General features: G+C 45.9%; 1 protein-coding gene across 4 annotated transcripts in view; it reads left to right on the forward strand.

Annotated features, from left to right (window-relative positions):
• LOC132455187 (NLR family CARD domain-containing protein 3-like) overlaps positions 1 to 20784 on the forward strand; it is a 34237-nt gene that overhangs the window by 9121 nt on the left and 4332 nt on the right. The window contains exons 1-6 of one of the 4 annotated variants that reach the window (XM_060048988.1): positions 4364 to 5295; positions 13667 to 13763; positions 13872 to 13988; positions 15074 to 15187; positions 15375 to 15475; positions 18650 to 20441. In XM_060048988.1, the coding sequence (XP_059904971.1) occupies positions 13681 to 13763; positions 13872 to 13988; positions 15074 to 15187; positions 15375 to 15475; positions 18650 to 20441 (2207 nt within the window). In that variant the 5' untranslated portion in view covers positions 4364 to 5295; positions 13667 to 13680. Of the gene's footprint in view, positions 1 to 3039; positions 3665 to 4363; positions 5296 to 12631; positions 13764 to 13871; positions 13989 to 15073; positions 15188 to 15374; positions 15476 to 18649; positions 20442 to 20784 lie in introns of those variants that run through there. The other 3 variants (XM_060048986.1, XM_060048989.1, XM_060048987.1) reach the window with 3 other exon arrangements.

The following is a 20784-nucleotide window of genomic DNA, read 5'->3' on the forward strand; positions in this document are numbered from 1 at the left end:
AAAAAAAATTGGGGGGGGGGGCTCAGCTGAATTTTTTTCTCTGAGGGGGGGCTCACTCTCTCACACTTTGAAAACCCCTGATCTAGTGCATCAACAATCTCCATATGTACAGGACCTTGTATCAAGCCGGGATGTAGGCTACCAAACAGCTTTAAAAAAGGTGAGAAATCAACAATGGTGGACTAAGTACCCAGGCCTTTAACCATAATGGGAAATAGACTAAATAAAGTCACATAATATATGGCTAATCACACCATGTAGGTAGAAACCAGGGGCCGTATTCACAAAGGATCTTAGGGCTAAAAGTAGGTCCTAACTGGCGAATTTAGGAGTAACTCCTAAAAATAATGGGCGTGTCACTCTTAAATTTAGGACTCCTAACTTTTTTCACTAAGAGCAATTCACAAAGTATTTTAGGACTAAAAGTAGCACCTAAGTCTAGGAGAGCTTAAAAGTCCTCAAGAGGACTCCTAACTCAGTAAGACCTATTCAGAAAGAATCTTAAAATGCCTGCGAGACGAAATGTTAGGGTATTCAACTTATTGTGGAGTTAATGCGCGATGCAAAAACATCCCCGACTAACAGGAATAATCCGATTAGTCCCGAAATAAAATGTTATAAAGTTATGAAGTTATAAAAATATATATATAACTTATAAAAAATAAAAATAATTGCGCCATCAAAAGACGAGGACGTGTTCGTCAATAGGAAGAAAGTGCATTCCATCAACACGCAGGTTGTTTTTGATGCAAATTTTAACATAGCCTACTGGATGTTGTTGCAAAGTGGCCTGGATCTTCAGCTACCCATGATTCGCGCATTTTAATGGTGAGCGGTCTGAGGCAGCTTTTTGAGATGTACCAGTTGGGTGTCACTTGCTGGGTGACAGTGACTATCCATGCAAGACGTGGCTCTAGACACCCTACCTCAATCCACAACCGGGAGCACAGTTAAATGTAAGTGATTACGCAGATTACGCTTAGTCCTATGCGTAAAACACATCGTATTGGCTCTTTGCGAGCACACAAACATACACGAAATGTTGTGGAGAGAGGAATTGGGCAGATGGAACGTCGGTTTCATGTCCTCCACGGCGAAATACGCCTCACCCCAGAGAGGGCAAGCACAGTAATCACTGTATGTGCCATTCTACACAACCTCTGCAAGCGGAGGAACATTCCACAGCCAGACGACGATGATGATGATGATGGCGATCAACATTACAAGGAATTTGGCCGTGTGGAACCGAGTGGACAGGCATTTAGGGATCACTTTGAAAACACATTTTAGGTAAACACCTTGGCACAAATCAGTCAACACTTGGGTAGTTCGTAACATTTATTTTCTTTTACGTATTTTTATTGTTTGCTTTCTCTCTCTCTTGAACGTGCAGGCTACAACGTCATTATCGTGGGCTGCACAAAATTGTGATCATGCGTGTATTCTGCTAACTGCACTATAACTACTTAATACGAATTCATTTCTAGCCTGGGCTATTTCCTTGTTTTTCGGTGATTCAGTGGGCTCGTCTGAACAACCAATCACCGAACTGACAGCTTCTAAACTCGTGCACGAGAATTGACGTAATCCATAGCAACGGCGCGTCACTCTTAGTTCACTCTTTGTGATTTATCCTTAGTAAGAGTAGGTCTCAGCGGCTTTGTGAATAACTTTTAAGAAAAAACTCCTACGTAAAATGTTTTAGCGCGAGTTAGGAGCACTCCTAGCGGTAAGATAAAATGCTTTGTGAATACGGCCCCAGATTACTTGCAATATATATATATTTTTATTTAAGGCAACTTCATTTATATAGCACTTTTCATTCATGAAGCAGACTCAAAGTGGACCCTTTTACTGTTTGTACACAATGATGACGTAGAACGCATGCGCGCGCAGTCTGGCAACAGAAGTATGGCAGAGATCAACAGCTTGGCAAGCTATGCGAGTGAATTATCAACACAAGATCGCGAATTTTACTTCAACAAGTTGACTTTGACAAATGGTGTCCGACTTCCAGATCCGTGTCCTATTAATGAGTGGGTTGAAGACGTCAGCAAGTGGCCGAATATACAGTGGCCAGATATATATATACTTATTACATGGGTCTTTTCAACGTTCCGTTCACTTGCATGGGCACTTCACAACTTCCGGCGGTGAATTATTTTTATAAGCCCCTTCATGGCGAACAGGACACCTCCGCTGCGCGTCGGTGTCCTGTTCGCCCTGTCGGGGCTTATTTTCTCGATAATGACCGGCGTTCTATACATTATCCCTTACGTATTTAATAGAGAAACCGAGCTTGTACACCAGAGAAATTACGAGCCTATAAGTCACTGGATGATGCTTATGAATACGTTGTCTGTGGTCATGTACAGAACGTCAAATACCATGACATAGATTCTGAGTTTTATGTGGTGAAATCAGAATTTTGTATTATGTCCTCGGCTCATTCCAGTCAACACGTTTAATCGCCTGTAGCCACAGACGCCGCCGGTTGCTCTTAAATGGTTGTGATCCTGTCGGAATCCTATACAACTTTAGTCCGCCGGTGGAATATCGATTCTGACAACCATATATGCAACAACCAAACATTTTGATGCTGGAAACTTTTTTTGATCCACTTTTAAACTCTTGCTAGTCAGTTGCTACCTCGTGTGTGAGTCAGAACGACTGGGAAACAATACCACTTCTGTTGCCAGCATGCGCACGCAACTATTTGACGTTGGCTGTAAAAGGGTCTATAAACGGGCGATCGCGTCAACTGACGTAGGAAGGTTCTTGAACATTCGCGTCCTACGTCATTTGACGCGATCACCCGTTTCCCGGCAACAGACGATCGCGTCGTCTGTTGCTATTCGATTAAACAATTAAATACAAAACAAATATAAAGTAAAAACAAGTGTTATCTAGCGATCCGTTATCTGTATTATGTTATTTCGTCTTTTGGAAACATGAGCCGAATGTTTTTTGCAAGACCATTGTTATTTTACAACACAGTGATATTAGCTATCGTAGTGATATTGTAATTAGATATATTTGTTTATGAAATCTAACCGATTTACTTGGATTTGTTTATGATATCTAACAGATATTTGGATTTGATTTAAATGTTTGATTAGGCATTTTGATTTATTTGAGAACTAACTTGATTTAATTTGTCTTTATCAATAGGTTTTCAACCTAATCCGAATCCGAATCAAAATCACACTCCGGAATGTTTGTTGTTCATGTTCCAAACGATTCATGTTCAATAAAATCAAGGAGAAGGATTTGAGCTGTCCTGCGTCCTCTGTCTAACAGTGCCATTTCAAGTTGGGCAAGCACAAATGAAAACATCACCCAGATAACTTGACAGTCTCCAAGGTGTTTAATTCTAATCTCTCAGTTCTCATCTGCTGTACACATCTGTACTGTAGTGAGGGCAGTGTGGTTATGTTGTGGGGTTGATATTGACGGTCTATGACGTCCATAATGCTTTAGTGTGACGCAGTCACAATGATCTCTCTCAATAAACAGCTAAAGTTCAGAAGGCAAATTAAGTGATGGATGAGTTGTGTTTGTGTCCAGGTCTCCAGTCTACTATGGATGAGGAGAGAGAGGACGGGGGTCCTACCTCTAAGACCACTCTGTCTGGGGAACATGGCCGCCGGAGCAAAGCTAAGAGGTAAGAAGAGGATCTCTCTCTGTGACTGATTGTTAACAGACTCTACTGATACTGATGTTTACAGGCCCACCACTCACAAAGTTCAAATCCAACACGTATGTGAAGTCCTGGCTGGTGAAGCACAGGGGAGCCATGAACCCCAGAACACGCCCCTGCAAGGCAGGACCTGACGTGGAGGACAAGGAGGCCCTCTGGGCACTACTGTGAAAAGCATGCATACTAATACACACACATGCCATAGATAGATAGTTCTTAATCTACACATACTTTTCTTTACTGTTGAAATTTGAATAACTTGAATAAACTACAAACACATTAATTGACTGTCATTGATTGATTTAATATGACTTTAATTGATAACATAATGGAATATAAAGCCAGGCTAGCCTTACAGAGTCGCAACACTTTGCGTTGCGTTGTGTTGCGTCGTGTCGCGTTGTGTCGAGGTCGGTCTGATCACAAAATTCATAGTTTACCCACCTCTAATTTGACCACTACAGCCCTGGGTACAATGGTTGTAAACTGTGCTGGTTCGATGAGACTAAAGGTGTGTGTTGTTGAATACCTGCCTGTAAATGGTGCAGCAAGAATCCAACCCAACCACATAATCACGGAAGAGAAGTGAAGGAAGAAAATAACCCTGCTATTATAGAAACATAACCATTGTAAATGATGACACTAGACTATACTGTTCACTCTCTGTTTTCTCCTCAAAACCATTTTTAACCTTTAATGATATAACATTAACAGCTGCAGTCGGGTAGAAATGTTTAAAGGATCCATGTTGATGACATTATAATCCATTGATTAGATTTCTGTAAGTGACTGCCTCTGAACAATGAATGACAAGTAACAATATTGGTTTTCTAATTTTAATTAAAAAACGTACACTTGACAGACTTCCAGCTCTGTCTGAAGACATGAGGTCACAGCAACATGACAAGGAGTTCAAACGCATCAAAACACCCTCACCCACATGACGGCCGATGACTACATGACTAGGAGCCATGGAGGGATTCATGTGTGATGCTGACATCACACTCATGGGACCATAACAATGTGTTTTTGGTTTAAAAAAAAAAAGGAAATTGTCAACTAAATACCTAATCTGTTATAGAATCACACGCCAGTACAACATGCTAACCCTTACTGAGTACTCTGTACTCTGAGCATCTTGTACTGAAAAGAGAAATCATCCATCTATTGTATAGATTCTACTGATTCATACGTTCACACTGATGCAGATCTAGTGTTCATATGAACAAGGTGGTGATGTCTTTAAAGGATGGAGGAGGATTGTACATGGAGGAGTTCAGCAGACACATGGTACCTATGTTCTGTTGGTTCTGCTGTCGAGAAGCAGCTGATTCAGTGACTCAGTGTCTCTACATGATGGTTGAACCATCAAGTGTCTCTTGGTTTTTCTCTGAGCCCCTAAGCATTACAGCTCTCTGTTCATCGTTCATATTTTAATAAAGTTATTATTCTTGGATCAGCCGCCTTAGCATGTCAGTCTGGGAGGAGTTTGAACTCGGAGGGGGAACTGGTCCAACTGGTTGGTTCATAGTTTCTTTGATATGAGTCAGACGGTTTGGTGTGGCTCACTTCATCACAGCAGGAAGACGACTAAGGTACTGTAGTCCACTCTGATCCGTGATAGATCATAAATATGAATAACTTTGAATCTTATCAGTAGATTGACATTTTTTAAGATTCCTGCTGTACAGAATGCTACGTGTTACACTGTGGGCATTGGGGATCGAACCCGGAACCTTCCAGCCTGGAGTGAAGCGTCAGGTTGACGTTAATAATGACTTTTCCTTCTTGTGCCTCCTTATGTACTTGGGTGCAGTGCTTAATTTGTCAAGTGGGAGCTCCCGGAGCGCTGAGGACGAGTAGAAAAAAAGCGGCGGGGGGGGGGGGGGGGGGGGGGGGCTCTGGTGGGCGCTTTCGAACAACCCACACTTATTTAGTCAACATCGCAAGAAATTAGCCTACTAAAGCCTCGTGAATGGGGATGTACCCAGAAAAAATAGTAAACATATGTTAGTGTAGCAGGATGGGCCTTTAATTAGTGCTGCAGTACCGGCCTATCACTGTTGGGTGCGCTGCCTATAAAGGTGGGTGGTTGTGCACTGGGAGCACTCTTGCCTGGGAGCTCCTGGCTACCCCGCCTCCTGTTGTCACCGAAACCTGATTGCCTCACCTGATCGCCTTTTAGTTGGATCGTGCAGCTCGCCGTTGTTTGGTATGTAGTGGTTGTGTGCATCTGTGTACCTTCTAAACTTTGCACAAGTCCTCAACATTGGCTTCCATCCCTCAGGCAGTTCATTGGCCGGGTCTTCCCTCTCCCGTATCGACCCCAGTTGTAGGGCGTGTGAGTGTTTCCTCCTCTACCTGTTGCAGCGGGGAGCGATCGGCTGTAAATCGAGTTGCACTTGTAATGGTGTTGCTCGGTACAAGTGATCCCCTTCCTCTTTGATGTTCATTCAACTCCTGACGGTATGTGGATAAGATGACGCTAACCCAAGTTATTGCAGTTGTTGTTCAGCCTCTAGAACAAATGTATTTTTCTATGGCAGGGTTGACGTGTGTGTGGGCGGTTTCTGCCAGCACGTCCCCCCCCCCTCTTCACGCTGCTGTTGGCCGGCTGCCGTTTTGCCCACTGTTTATATAGCCAACACATCCATTCTACTCTGCATCTCCTGCTGTGCTGTACCTGCCACCGAGTATGGTGATTGCTGCCTCATCCTCAGTCTCATTGTCTTAAGTTATTCATTTAACCGACTTCTAACTGATCTTATTGATGATATTATTTGTGTTTTGTGGGTTGCTTTGCATGTTTGTTTTGGTTTGATTCGTTTTCTTGGTTATTTTGGTTTGGTTTAATTGCTTTACTTATTCATTTGGATTTATCAGTTTGGATAAATCTCCTTTACTTTTGATTTAAACTCCATTTAGTTATTTGTTCGGGGGGGGTAGCCACTGGCTCGGAGGAAGTTCTTGAGCTGATGTCGTCTTGCCCGCATGTTGCCGTGAACATGGGTGGAGCTCAGGTTCTTTGCTTGGTAGACACCGGTTCCATGGTGTCTACAGTCACAGAAAGCTTTTTCCTGAAACACTTCCGGCCTTGGGGGCATGAGAGGCTCCAAGCTTGTAATTGGCTGAAGCTTAGAGCAGCCAATGGGTTGGACATCCCCTATGTTGGCTACCTGGAGTTAGATGTCGAGCTCTGTGGCACCTCAGTGCCGCGGTGTGGGGTTTTGGTGGTGAAAGATCCTCCGGGAGCGGTGTCTGCTCAGGTTCCTGGTATTCTGGGGATGAACATTATTCGTCGATGTTATCAGGTGCTCTTTGGACAGCATGGTCTGGCTTTGTTCAATTTGCTCTCTGTATCAGATGCACCAGAGACAGTTACGCAGGCACTACAGAAGTGTCATCAGGCCAGCAGGCAAGCCCCTCAGCACGCAGCAGGCCAGGTCAAGGTTCGGGGTGGGAAGGCATGTCGTATCCCTGGTGGTACGATGACAATAGTTACAGCAACATGCTCCGAGCAGTACTCAGGTACTAGGGTGTTGTTTGAGCCTTTGGAGTCTGGCCTACCTGCTGGGCTGCTTGCTTCACATGCTTTGGTTCGGGTAGTACGAGGCACTGCGTACATCCCGATTGTAAATGTTGGCTCCACTAGTGTTTTGCTGTACCCTCGTACTGTGGTGGGCACCTTGGATGAAGTCCGGGTTGTCAGCCTGCCTACAGGGGTCACCGAGACGCCAATAGACGTCGCCACCGTGGCTTCCCAGGCCACGTCTGAAGTCGTGCCAGATCGGATTGGGGCTTTGGACTTGTCAGCCTTGCCGACTGAAGATCGGGGTAAGGTTCAGTCCCTTCTTAGGCAGTACGACTCTGTCTTTTCCTCCCATGAGGGAGATCTGGGATGCACCAACCTGATCAGCCATGACATCCCGCTCTTAGACAACGTGCCTGTCAGGCAACGCTATAGGCGCATCCCGCCGTCCGAGTACGAGGTGGTTAAGGAGCATATTAACCAACTGCTTGAAAATCAAATCATCAGAGAGAGTAGCAGTCCTTATGGTGCCCCAATAGTGCTTGTGAAAAAGAAAGACGGCAGTTTACGTATGTGCGTGGACTACCGCCAGCTCAACAACAAAACGCGGAAGGATGCTTTTCCCATTCCACGCATCGAGGAATCTTTGGACGCCCTGACGGGTGCCCGCTGGTTCTCTACTCTTGACTTGGCCAGCGGGTATAACCAGGTCACAGAAGCAGACAGGCCCAAAACCGCCTTTTGCACCCCGTTCGGCTTATTCGAATGGAACCGCATGCCCTTTGGGCTTTGCAACGCCCCCAGCACTTTCCAGAGGCTGATGCAGCGAATGTTCGGTGACCAACAATGTCAATCGTTGCTCCTGTATCTGGATGACATCGTGGTCTTCTCCTCCACGGTGGAACAACACCTGGAGCGGCTGGAGATTGTACTGGGGCGGTTGCAGGAACAAGGCCTGAAGGCTAAGCTAAGCAAATGCGCGTTCTTCCAGCCGAAGGTGCGGTACTTGGGCCATGTGGTCTCTGACCAGGGAGTCTCCACCGATCCCAGCAAGCAAGAGGTAGTTGCCAACTGGCAGCCTCCCACCACCATCGCTGAACTACGCTCATTCCTTGGCTTCGCCAGCTATTACCGCCGCTTTGTGGAGGGGTTTGCCAAGTTGGCGGCCCCTCTACACAAGCTGGTAGCAGAACTAGCTGGTAGGAAGTCTAGGGGTGTGGTGCGAATAGTGGCGGAGCATTGGTCGGATGAGTGCCATCGCAATTTTGAAGCATTGAAGACCAAACTTACCACTGCACCTGTGCTCGCCTACGCCGACTTCTCCTTACCTTTCATCCTGGAGGTTGATGCAAGCTATGGTGGCCTTGGAGCTGTGCTCTCACAGGAACAGAATGGGAAGGTCAGACCTATAGCTTATGCTAGCAGGGGGTTGAGGCCCACAGAGCGAAATATGTCGAACTACAGCTCCATGAAATTGGAGTTTTTAGCTCTCAAGTGGGCTATGTCAGAAAAATTCAGGGAGTACTTGCTTGGTTATAAATGCATTGTTTACACCGACAATAATCCCCTCAGTCACTTGTCTTCTGCCAAACTCGGTGCCACCGAACAGCGTTGGGCAGCACAATTGGCAGCTTTTGATTTTGAAATAAAGTACCGCTCTGGGAGGAGTAATAAAAATGCTGACGCTTTATCTCGGAAGCATCCACCTGGGCCAACGAACCTAGAGGTGATGTTTCCCGGTACCTCAGTCCCTGAGCCCTTGCGGCAGGTCCTGCAGCGTGAAATCACTCCCGCCAATCAAGCTGCTATTGCTGCTTTGCCCCATCATGCACCTTCTGACCTTCAGGCACTTCAACAAGCTGATCCTGTCCTTCAGGAGGTTTTAGCATTTTGGGGGCGGCAGCAGAGTCCCAACTATCAGGAGCGGAAGCACTTGTCTCCTCCTGCACTGACCATTATAGGTCAGTGGAAACGGCTGGTTGAGCAGGAGGGTGTTCTCTTCCGGCGCATCTTCCGTCCTGATGGCGCCGAAGCGGTGCTTCAGCTTCTGCTGCCTGCCACGTTAAAGCAAGAGGTGCTGGCTCAGGTTCATCAAGGGCATGGGCATCAGGGTGTGGAGAGGACATTGGAGCTAGTGCGGCAAAGGTGCTACTGGCCAGGCATGTCCTCAGAGGTGGCACAGTGGTGCAGAGAGTGTGAGAGGTGTCAAGTTGCTAAGGACACACCCAGACCGCCTCCCAGTTTCATGGGGCATTTGTTGGCTTCGCGTCCCAACGAAATCTTGGCCATTGATTTTACCTTGCTGGAACCCAGCCACAACGGGTTGGAGAATGTCTTAGTCATGACAGACGTTTTCAGTAAATACACCTTGGCTGTTCCTACCCGAGATCAACGAGCCCCAGTTGTTGCTCAGACTTTGGTCACTGAGTGGTTCTATACGTTTGGCGTTCCTGCCCGTATCCATTCTGATCAGGGCCGCAACTTTGAAAGTTCCCTCATTATACAGCTCTGTGTACTTTACGGTATTGAAAAATCTCGCACCACTCCATACCATCCCACCGGTAACGGCCAATGCGAACGCTTTAATCGCACTCTCCACAACTTATTGCGTGCCTTACCTGCATCTCGGAAAAGAGACTGGCACTCTTGCCTGCCACAGGTGCTCTACTCGTATAACACCACTCCCCATCAGTCCACCGGCGAGTCTCCATTCTACCTGATGTTTGGGCAAGAACCCAGGCTGCCGGTTGATTTTCTCTTGGGTAGAGTCTTAGACCCTGTGGGTGGCGAGGTCCACGAGTGGATCCAAGAACATCAAAACCGGCTCCAGCTTGCCTTTGACGGGGCCCGGGAAAGGTTGAAGGTGGCGGCAGAGCGCAGAAGGAGGAATCATGATAATCATGTTCGGGATGACCCACTAAAGGTGGGGCAGTTGGTGTGGCTGCGCGATCATAGTGCAAGGGGGCGCCACAAGATACAGGATTTGTGGGGCCCTGTGGTGTACAGAGTCGTAAAGGCACCCCGAGAAGGTGGTCCAGTGTACACCATCGCACCGATGGACGACCAAACCAAAGTTCGGCAGGTCCATCGAACACTGTTGAAAGCCGTTGCCGGAGCTGCCCCTCAGGGTAGTGCATTGCCCCCTTGTCCACCCCCTCTTGACCGGCCTCGGTCAGAGGATGAGTTGCCGTTTGACGGAGACTTGTTTATGTTGGGGCCGGAGACCCCTGTTTCTGCCCCTGCTCGCACAGCCGTGGTGACTCAAACCACCCCTCGGTTGCTGCTCCCACCACCTGACTCTGCTGGGTCAGAGTCGTCAAGCGCTCCCTCGACTGCAGTGGCAGATCCACCCTCCATTTCCCTGGCCGTTCCATCCGCCAGTTATGCGGCTGAAAGTGAAGTACGCCGGTCAGCCAGGTCGACGGCTGGCCAGCACCCAAACCTCTATCACCTTCCGCGACCTGTAGGGAACTTGGCATCTGGGGCTGCAAATCCCCCTGGTCCAGTGTCAAATGCTGTTACTGCGCTCTTTAGGCCGTGGAGTTAGTTGGGTGATCCTCTGGATCAGTTGTTCCATCGTCGGGACGACGATGAAGTCAATGGGGGTAGAATGTAGCAGGATGGGCCTTTAATTAGTGCTGCAGTACCGGCCTATCACTGTTGGGTGCGCTGCCTATAAAGGTGGGTGGTTGTGCACTGGGAGCACTCTTGCCTGGGAGCTCCTGGCTACCCCGCCTCCTGTTGTCACCGAAACCTGATTGCCTCACCTGATCGCCTTTTAGTTGGATCGTGCAGCTCGCCGTTGTTTGGTATGTAGTGGTTGTGTGCATCTGTGTACCTTCTAAACTTTGCACAAGTCCTCAACATTGGCTTCCATCCCTCAGGCAGTTCATTGGCCGGGTCTTCCCTCTCCCGTATCGACCCCAGTTGTAGGGCGTGTGAGTGTTTCCTCCTCTACCTGTTGCAGCGGGGAGCGATCAGCTGTAAATCGAGTTGCACTTGTAATGGTGTTGCTCGGTACAAGTGATCCCCTTCCTCTTTGATGTTCATTCAACTCCTGACGGTATGTGGATAAGATGACGCTAACCCAAGTTATTGCAGTTGTTGTTCAGCCTCTAGAACAAATGTATTTTTCTATGGCAGGGTTGACGTGTGTGTGGGCGGTTTCTGCCAGCACGTCCCCCCCCCCCTTCACGCTGCTGTTGGCCGGCTGCCGTTTTGCCCACTGTTTATATAGCCAACACATCCATTCTACTCTGCATCTCCTGCTGTGCTGTACCTGCCACCGAGTATGGTGATTGCTGCCTCATCCTCAGTCTCATTGTCTTAAGTTATTCATTTAACCGACTTCTAACTGATCTTATTGATGATATTATTTGTGTTTTGTGGTTTGCTTTGCATGTTTGTTTTGGTTTGATTCGTTTTCTTGGTTATTTTGGTTTGGTTTAATTGCTTTACTTATTCATTTGGATTTATCAGTTTGGATAAATCTCCTTTACTTTTGATTTAAACTCCATTTAGTTATTTGTTCTTCCCTTTTTGTGTAGTGTGTGTGTGTGTGTGTGTGTGTGTGTTCGCTTTAGTGTGTTTGTGTGAACATATTTTATTGAGAAGTCATGTTTAAAGATTATATATATTAATTAAAAGGAATTGAATTTGTATGCTGACCCAGTCTCAAGCTTTCATTAGTGAACAAACTTGTGTGCATTAACTTAAGTTAATCTAACTCTCCAGGTGAAATTCCTGGGGTGGCGTTGTTGGCAACTTGTCACTAGTTCTTTAACCGAACTTTATCTCATTGTTTCCCCGACCGCCGAATGCCACATTAGGTTGGAGAGACACACAGCCACACGTTATAAAGTTTACCGTTGTTTACTAACAGTTGAGGAATAATGTCATGCACTCGCAGGTGCGTCATTGAGTCATTGTATTCTCAACACAACAAAATACACCAAGTCCTTGAAAATGGTTCTCCGTCGCATCAAAAGATGAAAACAAATAGATAGGCTACCTCATAGATTATAGTAGGCCTAGTTAGAACAACAATCTGGCATGACAACTTGGCCACGTTAACAAATAGATACATATTATTAACCAGAACAATACCAGAATACCACAAAAACCATAATAATAATAAAGTTCATTTTGGCCTTCTTGCCCCTCTTCTCCGCAGCCGCTTTCGCTAACTCCTCGCAGATTTATCACACATCACTCAACCGACTCGCGTCACTCCAAGTCCAACCTCTCTTGCTGCACATCTGAACAAAACACACACATGCACACAGTATTAGCCACACACACACACACACACACACACACTCCAGATCCAGCTGGCGGAGCGCACGTCAGAGCTTCCGGAGCGCGCTCCCCCTTGCTCCCCCTCAAATTAAGCACTGCTTGGGTGACTTTAAAGGTACTTGGGGCAGAATGAGCAGTTATTATATTTGCATTGGGGTATTATGATTATATTATTTAGACAGCAAGACGGCTATCTTGGTTAGTGAGGGTGTTTAAGCGTCATCTTGTACTGGATCTTGTTCTCTGCGAGCCTGCATCACAGATCTGGTTGTGATGTCATACCACATGATGTCCTGGCCTCTCTCCACTGGCTTCCTGTGGTTTTTAGAATTCAATTCAAAATTCAGTTGTTTACTTTTAAATCGCTACATGGGCTGGCACCTAAATATATGTCAGAGCTGGTCTGCATCCATGCTCCATCTAGAGAAATTCGGTCAGCTCAGCAGATGCTGCTGGATGTACCCAGGTGCAGACAAAAGGCGACAGAGCCTTCGCTGTGGCCGCTCCTAATCTTTGGAACAGTCTCCCCCTGAGTCTGAGATCTGCCCAGTCCATAGAACAGTTCAAAACACAACTAAAGACTCACTTTTTTACGTTGGCTTTTAATACAGATTAAGATTTTATTTTATCTTATTCATTGTTGTTGCTAATATGCAATATTAAGCCTTCTTGTTCTCTGTTTTGTTTTTTATATTGTATTCGTGTACAGCACTTTGGTCAACTACTGTTGTTTTAAAATGTGCTATATAAATAAACTTGACTTGACTTGACTTGACATGAGGGAGTCCTTATATGGTCCTGCCTTCAGAGTGGTTTAACCAGCACAGGGAGCGGTCGGTATGATATCCGCACGGTGAACTTGATCTTATCAGACACATTTGAAGCCCTTTGAGACCTTGTGTGTGGAATGATGAATAGTTATTAAAGAGTGTATTGGACACTTCTGGGCAGCATCTCCACATCTTTCCCCTCCTTGAGAATGAGAGGGCCGATGAATCTGCGTCTAGGAAAGACCACCCTGCCTCTCGTCCAAAGAGACAGAGACAACAGCCCCCTGGGACCGGAAATACACAGCTCATATGAAAGCAGAGAATAAACACTGAGTGGACGTAGAAACAAGGAGTTGTGTTTGTGTCCAGGTCTCCAGTCTACTATGGATGAGGAGAGAGAGGAGAGGGGTCCTACCTCTAAGACCACTCTGTCTGGGGAACATGGCCGCCGGAGGAAAGCTAAGAGGTAAGAAGAGGATCTCTCTGTCTGTGACTGTTGTCCCATCTCAGAGCTCAGCAGTGATACATCATGACTCCATCATTAGTCTGAGTAAAAGCTGTGTGTGTGTTGAAGGCCAGAGCAGCAGCAGAGAGCAGACTCCCCTGGACCCAGCTGTGTCTCCATGAAGAGTGACTGGTCTATGGGTATACCTGATAACTTTAAAGATGGACGCCCCTCCAGAGAGGAGAGGTAGGAGTTTCAAACAGACGATAAAAGAGACGAGTTGGTTGTTATCAGACTACTGATACTGATGTTTACAAGTCAGGGGAATTATAATAGATTGTGCGTGTGTGTGCGTCTGTGTGCGTGTGTGTGCGTGCGTGTATGTGTGAGAGAGTGTGTGCCCATGCGTGCCTCCATCCACGCTGAGATGGGAGTAGCGAGAATTCCCCCAAACTACCCTAAATTCAGCCCGCACACCCGTCGTAATTGCCGCCGTTAATGCAAACAGATGCATATTGTTTCAGAGAACGATCTTGATAATGTGTTTAATGTCGACCATCAAAACAGAGCACAAGCAAGCCTTATCAAGGATAGGACACACTGCTGTCAATCAAACATGAGCAGCGTCAGAGACATTGGAGGGGATTCAAACTCCAAGGAAAGCTAGCCTGCATCCCTTGGGCAGACCACTCTATATCACAAACCATTTTTAACAATTCTTTTATTGATGAATGCACAAAAATATTCACAGTCAAAGCGAGGCTTCAGGTATTCCTAAGAAAGTTAAACCTGTCGATCTGGTACCCTGGCTCACCATTATGTATACATCATGCACATTGCACACCGGGTTTATATTGTTCTACTTTTGTTAATAGGACCACCTGAGTCTCATGCAGCACTTTATTAATCTGTACCCTATTTGTGTTAAAGGTGCCATGACATGAAATTGGATTGGCTTAGCTCAGGAGGTAGAGCAGTTGTCTTGTAACCTAAAGGTTGCTAGTTCGTTCCCCAGCTCCTCCTAGCTGAGTGTTGATGAGTCCCTAAGCGAGACTCTTAACCCTCACTGCTCCTGACGAGCTGGCTGTCGCCTGGCATGGTTGACTCTGCCGTCGGTGTGTCAATGTGTGTATCAACCGATGTAAGTCGCTTTGGATAAAAGCGTCTGCTAAATGCCCTAATTGTAAAATGGAGGCCATGTTGGCGGGGGGTTTGACCGAGTGGGAGGATGTAGATGATGAGAAGTAGGGGACCAAGTACAGAGGACCAAGTAATGATCAAATGAAACGATATCCGCAAATCCTAACCTCCAGATGGTGTTTGTTTTTCAGAAGGAGGCAGCAGAGAGCAGACTCCCCTGGACCCAGCTGTGTCTCCATGAAGAGTGACTGGTCTATGGGTATACCTGATAACTTTAAAGATGGACGGCCCTCCAGAGAGAAGAGGTAGGAGTTTCAAACAGACGATAAAAGAGACAAGTTGGTTGTTATCAGACCTTACTGATACTGATGTTTAGTCTGGAAAAATGTGTGTGTGTGTGTGTGTGTGTGTGTGTGTGTGTGTGTGTGTGTGTGTGTGTGTGTGTGTGTGTGTGTGTGTGTGTGTGTGTGTGTGTGTGTGTGTTCTCCACAGACACCAGGAGAGGTCAAAGGTTACCAGTGCTCAGTCTGTACAGCAGCATCAAACAGAGCTGGCGATGAACCAGGAGGAACTGGCTGACACACTGGAGGGCGGTAAGAGACTCTTACTTTGAAGACAGAGGAGACTATTATTTTGAAGGGCAGAAGAGACTCTTACTTTGAAGACAGGTGTTTCGGCAGCTTGTCCTACCTTCTTTCAAGACGCCGCGCGAGCCCAGGCGAGGGGGTATTTCAGACACACGATCCAGTTCAATCAAACATAATCTAATTACAACGAAAATAGGATCTCTTGTCCTTCTAACTATAACAAAAAATATATTTTCCAAGGTGTACGCGGGTTTCAGTGTAAATGCAAACGAAAAGGTTATATTCCAGCGTGTATCTTTGTACATAATTCACATCGGCAATTCTTATTCGTGTTCGTATTCTAGTTTGTATTTGTGGTCAAAACATTTCTCCCGACTGTGGCTGGTGTTTTCCTAATGCGGCCCCCTAACGGGCCTCACATCCTGTCTACCTACATTGAGTTCCAGGAGGCCTCTCATCCTGTCTACCTACATTGAGTTCCAGGAGGCATCTCAAACCAACATAAAAGTGCCAGCAGGGGGAGGTCATTTTCAATAAAGTAAAACTAAGAATAAATTGGCCCTAACAACAAGAGAAATTGTAATTTTAGAAAAACAATATGACACTCTTATGTGTTATTTTCAGACTAATTGACTTTTAACTTCAATGTGGAGATATTTTTCCTCTTGGGGGTTAAATGGTTTGATCCAGATACAGTATGTAGGCTTAATGTGGTGTTATCAGGTTAAATGGTTTAGTCCAGATATGAAGGGTTATTGTGGGGGTATCAGGTCAAATGGTTTGATCCAGATATGAAGGGTTATTGTGGGGGTATCAGGTTAAATGCTTTAGTCCAGATCAGTGTTTCCGCTAGAAAACACTGATCCCCCTCACCCCCCCCTTCCCGGTCATGTGACCGGGAAGGTTAAATTTTACAGGTCAAATTGGGGAAAAAACGGACGGATATTGTCTGTGTTAATTGCACTTAAATAAATTGATAGGCACTAGGCAGGCTATATAAAGAAGAAGAAGAAGTGTGTGATCATATTTTGATTCGCCATGGTTGTTAAATACCGGTACTCCGCAAAGCTTGCCGCCAGCTTTCATTAGCTTGCCGCCGTTTAGGTCATAAACCTACGGTAGTCTATAGCGATCAATTTGAGCGAGTGCACGAAATGTAACAACTTATTTATTTGATCACACAGGCTACGCTACAATCAAAACACTCATTGTTTTACACGAATTGGCTAAACAAATGACCACTGCAGCATATCTAAACACAATTCAAATGAACACATTCAAAAGTATTTCTGCTCAATTTACAAGGTTGAATCTCCTCGTGACTGAATGTTTGTATACAGCGCGCATGCTGTATTTTTTTCTCCACTTTTTTCTGTGGAGAACCAGCGCCTTGAATATTCCGCATAAAACGAAACCAGATCGTTTTCGCCCGTTTCGGCTCCGTGTGGACGGGGCCTTATTTCCAATCGGTCATTATGACCGGAGACATTTAGAATTTTCGGTCCTCCTCATTTTTTTACGGTCAAAGACCGGTAATTACCGGACAACGGGAACCCTGGTCCAGATATGAATGGTTATTGTGGGGGTATCATGTTAAATGGTTTGGGGAGGAGAGGAGGGGAGAGGAGAGGAGAGGAGAGGAGGGGAGGGGAGGGGAGGGGAGGAGAGAGGAGAGAGGAGGGGAGAGGGGAGGAGAGGAGAGAGGAGGAGAGGAGAGAGGGGAGGAGGGGAGGAGAGGAGAGGAGAGAGGGGAGGAGGGGAGGGGAGGAGAGGAGAGGGGAGGGGCTCGATACCTACCGGTCTGCTCGCACGGCAAAATGAAATCAACCTCAGCTGCATGTCACTTTGAAAAACTTTGTGTGTGTGTGTGTCTTAAGACAATGGCGGAGCCATTGCATGTGTGTCTAAGCCGTGGTCACATGGACACTTCTGATCCAATTCAATTTCTAATCGGAATAGATCTATTCCTATCATGCAATCTGAATGTACTGTATGTATGGCATTTACAAAAGTGGTGGGCGTACTTCCGTGTGTCTCTCACGCACAACCTTTATGTTGGTCTGGACTTATATGATATATGTAAGGGATACATTATATTATACATTATACTGCTTATTACACGGCTCCTTGTCAAAACGAAACAATAGCTTCACACGGTTTGTCTTTTTAGAATTACCATTCGTAGTGTTGACCGGCAGAGTAATAGTCCGCCAAAGATGTTGACGTCACTTAGCAACTGGACACGCTTGATAAGTTACCGGACGACTTGCAGAGTGATAAGAAAAACGTGAGTCAGGCAAAAAATGCACTTTCCTTGACAGCGGTCTAGTTTGGTGTGCACAATAGTACAGACGGACCAATTGCTAACTACTACAGCTGCTGATGCCATCTCTCTAAGTTCTAAAGTAGCCGCACCCACCCCAAACCAATCGGAATGAGTGTATACATGTCGATTATAGCGGACTACACCACCTCTTCTATTCCGCATGGAATTCTATTCCGATCAGAGAGTTGTATTCCAGTTGAGGTGTATATATGAAAAAAATGTATGTTGATTGAGCTGTTCTTCCACTTCTAATCGATCAGAAGTGTCCGTGTAAACGCGGCTATGTGGCGGAGCTATTGCGTGTGTGTGTGTGTGTGTGTGTGTGTGTGTGCCTGAACGTCCTCACGCTCTGGCGTCAACGGAAATCAATAAGAGCAACTGAAAACTATGCCGTTAAGAAACTCAAACTGTGATTCTGAAAAAGTATAAAAGCTATCAAAATTTTATTTTGATATTATTGAAGATTGAAGTGTACAGATTTGTTCAATGGTTTGACTCAAGGTAAACGGTGGAAAATTGAATTAGTTACAGGTTGACCAGACGGCTTCAATGAAACCAACTGAAAGTAGTAGAAAGGAGTCGATGCATTCAGCGTTACATGAAACGGGGATATTGACGACGATCAGATCGACTATCGACGATCTCTAGGGGGCGCAATCGGATGATGAAAGCTTGTAGACAATCGCCCAACCCTAATCTGTACCGTGCAGTCCTTGTCACGACCAGCTTCTCCGACCACAAGTAATGAAGCCAATAAATATCATAAAGTTGATAATTTAACAGGAAATATTGACCTGGTTCCACTGATGTCACCATCCACTAACTGATGTCTTCTGTTTTTCTTCCTCATTTAGAATCTGCTGCTGTTGAGTGCCAAACTAAATTCAAGTCTCGTTTGAAGAAGAAGTGGTGGAGTTTGGATGAGGGAATCACACAACGAGAGCAAAGACCTCTGAATGAGATCTACACAGAGATCTTCATCACAGAGAGAGGCAGTGGAGAGGTCAACCAGGAACATGAAGTCAGACTGATTGAAACAGCTTCCAGGAAACGAGCCATGAAGGAAATACCAATCAGATGTGTGGACATCTTTAAACCCTTACCTGGACAAGATAAACCAGATAAACCAATCAGGACAATAATGACAACTGGAGTGGCCGGCATTGGTAAAACCGTCTTAACACAAAAGTTCACTCTGGACTGGGCTGAGGGCAAAGCCAACCGTGACATAAACTTCACATTTCTCCTCACTTTCAGAGAGCTGAATTCACTGAAAAATAAAGAGTTTAGCTTGGTGGGACTTGTTCATCACTTCTTTATTGAGACCAAAGAAGCAGAAATCTGCAGATTCCACCGGTACCAAGTTGTCTTCATCTTAGATGGTCTGGATGAGTGTCGACTTCCTCTGGACTTCCAGAAAAAACTGATCTGGACTGATGTCACAGAGTCCACCTCAGTGGACGTGCTGCTGACAAACCTCATCAGGGGCGACCTGCTTCCCTCCGCTCGCATCTGGATAACCACACGCCCTGCGGCAGCCAATCAGATCCCTGCTGAGTGTGTTGACAGGGTGACAGAGGTGAGGGGGTTCACCGACCCTCAGAAGGAGGAGTACTTCAGGAAGAGATTCGGAGACGAGGCACTGGCCAACACAATCATCTCCCACGTCAAGAAATCACGAAGCCTCCACATCATGTGTCACATCCCAGTCTTCTGTTGGATCACTGCTACTGTTCTGGAGGACATCTTAAAAACATCCAAGAGAGGAGAAGAGATGCCCAAGACCGTGAGTCAGATGTACAGCCACTTCCTGAGGGTTCAGTCCATACAGGGGGACAGGAAGTACCATGGGAGGGCTGAAACCGATCCAGACTGGAGTTCAGAGAGCAGGGAGATCATTGTTTCTCTGGGAAAACTGGCTTTTAACCAGCTGGAGAAAGGCAACCTGATATTCTATGAGGAAGACCTGTCAGACTGTGGCATCGACATCAAAGCAGCCTCAGTGTACTCAGGAGTGTTCACCCAGATCTTTAAAGAGGAGTTTGGGCTGTACCAGGCCAGGGTGTTCTGCTTTGTCCATCTGAGCCTCCAGGAGTTTCTGGCTGCCCTTTATGTCTTTCTGTCCTTCATCAACAATGGTGTCAATCTGCTCTCAGAAGAACCACCCACCTCTGGGGAAGATAAACTCCTCCTCCTCTACCAGAGTGCTGTGGACAAGGCCTTACAGAGTGAGAATGGACACCTGGACTTGTTCCTCCGCTTCCTCCTGGGCCTCTCTCTGGAGACCAATCAGATTGTCCTACGAGGTCTGCTGGGACAGACAGGAACTAGCTCACTGACCAATACAGAAACAGTGTCTTACATCAAGGAGAAAATAGATGGAGATCTCTCTCCAGAGAGAAGCATCAACCTGTTCCACTGTCTGAATCAGCTGAACGACCTTTCTCTAGTGAAGGAGATCGAACAGTACCTGACATCAGGAAGACTCTCCAGAAAATCTCTCTCTCCTGCTCAACTGTCAGCTCTGGCCTTCATCCTACTGACATCAAAAGAGGAGCTGGACGTGTTTGACATGAAGAAATACTCTGCTTCAGAGGAGGGTCTTCTGAGGCTGCTACCAGTGGTCAAAGCCTCTAAAACATCTCTGTAGGTTCACTAATAACATGTATTACAATACACACTACACAATATAAATATAACTGGAATATAAGGTTAAAATGATATGCAAAAGATCCCTGTAAGTTCATAACAACATGTTTTACTATTCTACTCACAACAGAATAAAGTTAAGTTAAGTTATAGAATAATATACAAAACATCTCTGTAGGTGTCCTATTAACGTGTACTACAGTACACATAAGAGAATATTCAGAACAATAGAACATAGAAGTAGTTTTCATTTACAATTTACAATTAGGGCATTTAGCAGACGCTTTTATCCAAAGCAAATTACATCGTTTAATACACACCTTTAAAAACATTTTCAATC

This window comes from Gadus macrocephalus, chromosome 4, assembly GCF_031168955.1.
Source record: "Gadus macrocephalus chromosome 4, ASM3116895v1".
Lineage (NCBI taxonomy): Eukaryota > Metazoa > Chordata > Actinopteri > Gadiformes > Gadidae > Gadus > Gadus macrocephalus.